At 28.7% G+C, this 3,969-nt stretch overlaps 1 protein-coding gene across 1 annotated transcript in view; it reads right to left on the bottom strand.

The window, feature by feature from the left end:
• The window catches only part of LOC107262275 (exopolygalacturonase clone GBGA483-like), a 2,012-nt gene extending 382 nt beyond the window's left edge, over positions 1-1,630 (bottom strand). Inside the window, exons 1-4 of the mRNA XM_015727111.2 lie at positions 1,368-1,630; positions 833-1,144; positions 226-741; positions 1-120 (exon numbers count right to left, since the gene is read on the bottom strand). The exon at positions 1-120 is cut by the window's left edge and continues 382 nt beyond it. Coding sequence (XP_015582597.2) covers positions 1-120; positions 226-741; positions 833-1,144; positions 1,368-1,514 — 1,095 coding nt within the window. The 5' untranslated portion in view covers positions 1,515-1,630. The remainder of the gene's footprint in view (positions 121-225; positions 742-832; positions 1,145-1,367) is intronic.
• Positions 1,631-3,969: the final 2,339 nt, after the last annotated feature.

Below are 3,969 nucleotides of genomic sequence, written 5' to 3'. Positions count from 1 at the left end.
AAGGGACACATTCTGGCAGGGCACGCCTTTGCTACATATTAGTTTCACTGCAAGTTTCGTCGCAGATGTTCCCCGGATATTCTTGAAGCTGACGCTGTGGATCTTGACACGCGAGGGAATCTTGAAAAGAAGAAAAAAATAGTATATCATGGTTAGTCTGAAACATATAAAAATCTCAAGAATATAGATGAAGAAAAGAACTACAATGAAGAATAATATAAGTACCTTTGCCTGACATTTATTATAAGGGCAGTATTGTTGGTTGATATGAATTGGATTGCTGACATTGTTCATAGTTATGTCCTCAAAATGCAAATTCGAGGCAATACCGGTCGGAGAAGCTGGCCAAGTTTTAATCCTGATACCATTTGTGGTGCTTGTAAGTCTACAATTCCTTACTTTAACTCCAACAACTGGCTGTTCGTCGTGATATCTGCCAAGACTTCCAATGCTAATGCCATGGCCAGGTCCACAGGTCACTCTCTCAATGGCTACTTGCTGGCTACCTTCTCCAATAGAGACACATTCATCCCCAGTTTTGATTTTGGCACCAGTGATCTTCACTTCAGTCGATCGACCGACGTGAATTCCATCTGTGTTTAGGCTGGTTTCTGGTGCATTGATCACAACATTTTCAAGGGTAATATTGTTGCAGTTGAAAACAGTCATGTGGTAAAACTTGCTGTTTAGTGAGGTTATTTCTTGGATCTCTGAGTTGCTGAGAGATGTGAATCTTATGTTCTGCTCGGAAAGAATCAAGAAAAATCAAAACCAAATTTAAATCAAGAATACAAGAATAGCAACATATGCCAATAAGATAAAATATACTTACACTTGGTAGTGATTTGCATCTTCCGGTCCTTACACAATTATATTTGGACCAATGAATAGATCCTTGCCCATCAAATGTTCCACCTCCAAAAACCTGTAATCCATTAATATTTTTGAAAACGATCCAACCATCTTGTAACTGGAATCGGTCGATGTCCACTGGAGCCTTGATGTTTCCTTGGACTTTAACAGTTATTGGATTTTTGCAGGGACCCTGAAACTTCACAGGACCAACCATGTACTTCCCTTTTCCTATCACAACCGTGCTTGCGATCTTGGATTCACATGCATCTTGCCAGGCACTATTTATAGCCTACAATGATACATAATATATACTGTGCAATGTCAGGAAACATGTTTTTCTTAGAGATACTTTGATGCTAATTTTTTTTTTCTTTTTGCTGTTTATTAAAACTGGGAAGTGGGACTCAAATCTTGATTTTTATCTAAGTTGAGATAATCTAGGTCAAGCATGTTGGTATCCAGTGTTAAAATTTTATAGAATTACATAGAATAGTAAGTTTCATAAGTCATACCTGGCTATCATCTGTTTTGCCATCTGCCTTTGCTCCATATTTTTTTACATCAAATTTTTTTGTACCAAATATTGCACCTTGTGCTTTACTTACTGATAGCAACAAGAATAAAAGGCACGTAGCTCCTGCAATCAGTTTGGAACCCATCTTGGCTTCTTTACAACTTTTCTTTTCTTTTTACTTTATTCTTTTCTTCCTTTTTCTTTGAAAAAATTTACTTCCTTGATCTTCTTTTAAGCTTAAACTTGCTTAATTAGTTGAAGTTTAAAATATATAAGTTGATGAATTTATAGAGTGGTTAAAGAAGCTCAAGACCACAAATCTGGGGTCTAATTTTAGGTGGTTTCCAATTTTAGTTGAAATACTATGTGGTGGATTTTACACTCGAGAGTAAAATTGCCCTTTATACTGGGTTATTTGACATCTTGGCTTCGGTTGTTCACATGTAAAGGGAAACTGCCTTGCTATTATTTCTGAGCAATATTTTTTTATGTGCTTGCTTATTTTACTCAAACACATGGCTAGTGAATGAGAAATTAATGGGTAGGCTACACTAGAACTAATTTTAATCTAGATTATATATATATATTGCTAGCAAAAGTTCCACAAATAAGTGGTGAATTTTAAGAAAAGAAAAGAAAAAGGGAATTGTGGCTTTGTGTCTTTTAGAATCCATTCTACTTTTATTGTTGTTAGGGATAATTATAAAAATAGTATTTGAATTTATTAAGATTTGATAATTAAGTGTTTTAACTTTTAAAAGTTATAATTTGGTGTATGAACCTAGTAAACATTTACGATTGAGTGTATATAGCATGTCAACAATAGATTACAGGTATCCATATCAGCTTATTACAAAATAACATGCCAATTTGTTAAGATTTAATAATCAAGTGTTTAAACTTTTAAAAATGATAATTTAGTGTATAAAATTAAAAATTATTAACTTGTAGACAAATGAAACTCTATTGCACAATAAAGATTACAAAGATTGATAAAAATATATAAATAAATACTATCCATGTCATAAGGAGATATATTAGTAATTAACGTTATAGTTAAAATTATCATCCTCAATAATAATTGATTTTATTTTAAATGTTTATAGTGATGAGTTGAAAAAGACAAAATGTCGCTCAAAGTTGGATACAGATTTTATTTTTTTTTAAATTGATAAAAATATAACGAGAACAGTATAATGATGGTGATAATAAGAACGGTGTATTAATATATTAAAAATAGATATTTTTTAAAGATTTTTTGACATTTTATTTTTTTTACTCTACTAAGCGGATAATATGTGTTTTAAAATTACAAGTCTGTAATTGCTGTTTACTTGCTATATACATTCAATTGGAAGTATTTACCAAATTTATACACTAAATTGTAACTTTTAAAACTTTAAATACTAAATTGTTAAATTTTAATAAGTTCACATACTATTTTTATAATTATCCAGCTTTTTGTATATAGGTTACCGGTTCCATGCACTTAAACATTAATAATTTTCGGTTTCACACGTTAGATTGTAACTTTTAAAAGCTTAAATATTTAATTATTAAATCTTAATAAATTTATACACCATTTTATAATTATTCCTTGATGTTATTTTTAATCTTTTTGTCATCTTAGTAGTTTGAATAATAGCAAAAAATACAGATATCAGAGTAATGTTCTAACTGAGTCAAGAGATTTTTATGTTTATTTCTTACCAAAGATTTAGAGATTTATGTTTATTTCTTACCAAAGATTTAGTCAGTTCAAGTAACTAAATGCAGATTCCTAACAAACAAAATTTGACTAATAAGCAAATAATATTTGAACAATTTTTTGTTTAATATAGAAAAGCGCCATGGTTAAACCGAGATATATACCCATCATCACATTAAGTCCGTAGGTGTTTGAACAATTATTCTTTAATTATGGAGTAAAGGCCGGTTTAATTCGACTGATAAATATAGTTGGTAGTTGGTGGTTGAAAACTGATAGTTAATGATTGATAAATTAAACAATTTAATAAAATTTTAGTAGCGGTTGCTGTTAGTATGTTAAATGACTATTGAGAATATAATATATTTTATTTTATTAATTTATATTCAATAACACAAACTAATAGAAATAACTTATAATAATTAAAAATATTATATTTAATATTTTTTAACTAATTGTATTTATTATTAAAAATATTTATAAAATAATCTTAAAAGTAGAAATATAAATTTAAATTCTACTAATAAAAATTTTTAATTTCAAATCACGATAATTATAAATATTATAATTATTTAACTATTAAGAATAATTTCAAAATAGTAGTTTTTGTTATAAAATATAAAAATTTAATTATATGAGATTAATTTAAAGTAAGTTATTATTGATAAGATTTAATAAGGATAATAATATTTAAATAAATAAATAAATAATTAAATAAGCTATTAGCTACTAAGAAAAAATTTTAAAACAGAGCTAATACAATCAGCAGCTAATTGAGACTAAATTAGCTATTAACTATTGTTTCTTAAGTCCTTACCAAAGACTTTAATATAGTTGCTCAATGAAAAAAAAAACTGTCAGCTACATCAAACCTTTCTGAATCAAACACCCT

This window comes from Ricinus communis, chromosome 7 (genome assembly GCF_019578655.1).
Source record: "Ricinus communis isolate WT05 ecotype wild-type chromosome 7, ASM1957865v1, whole genome shotgun sequence".
NCBI lineage: Eukaryota > Viridiplantae > Streptophyta > Magnoliopsida > Malpighiales > Euphorbiaceae > Ricinus > Ricinus communis.
The sequence above is the reverse complement of the archived record's forward strand: the minus strand, read 5'-3'. Positions and strand labels throughout refer to the sequence as shown.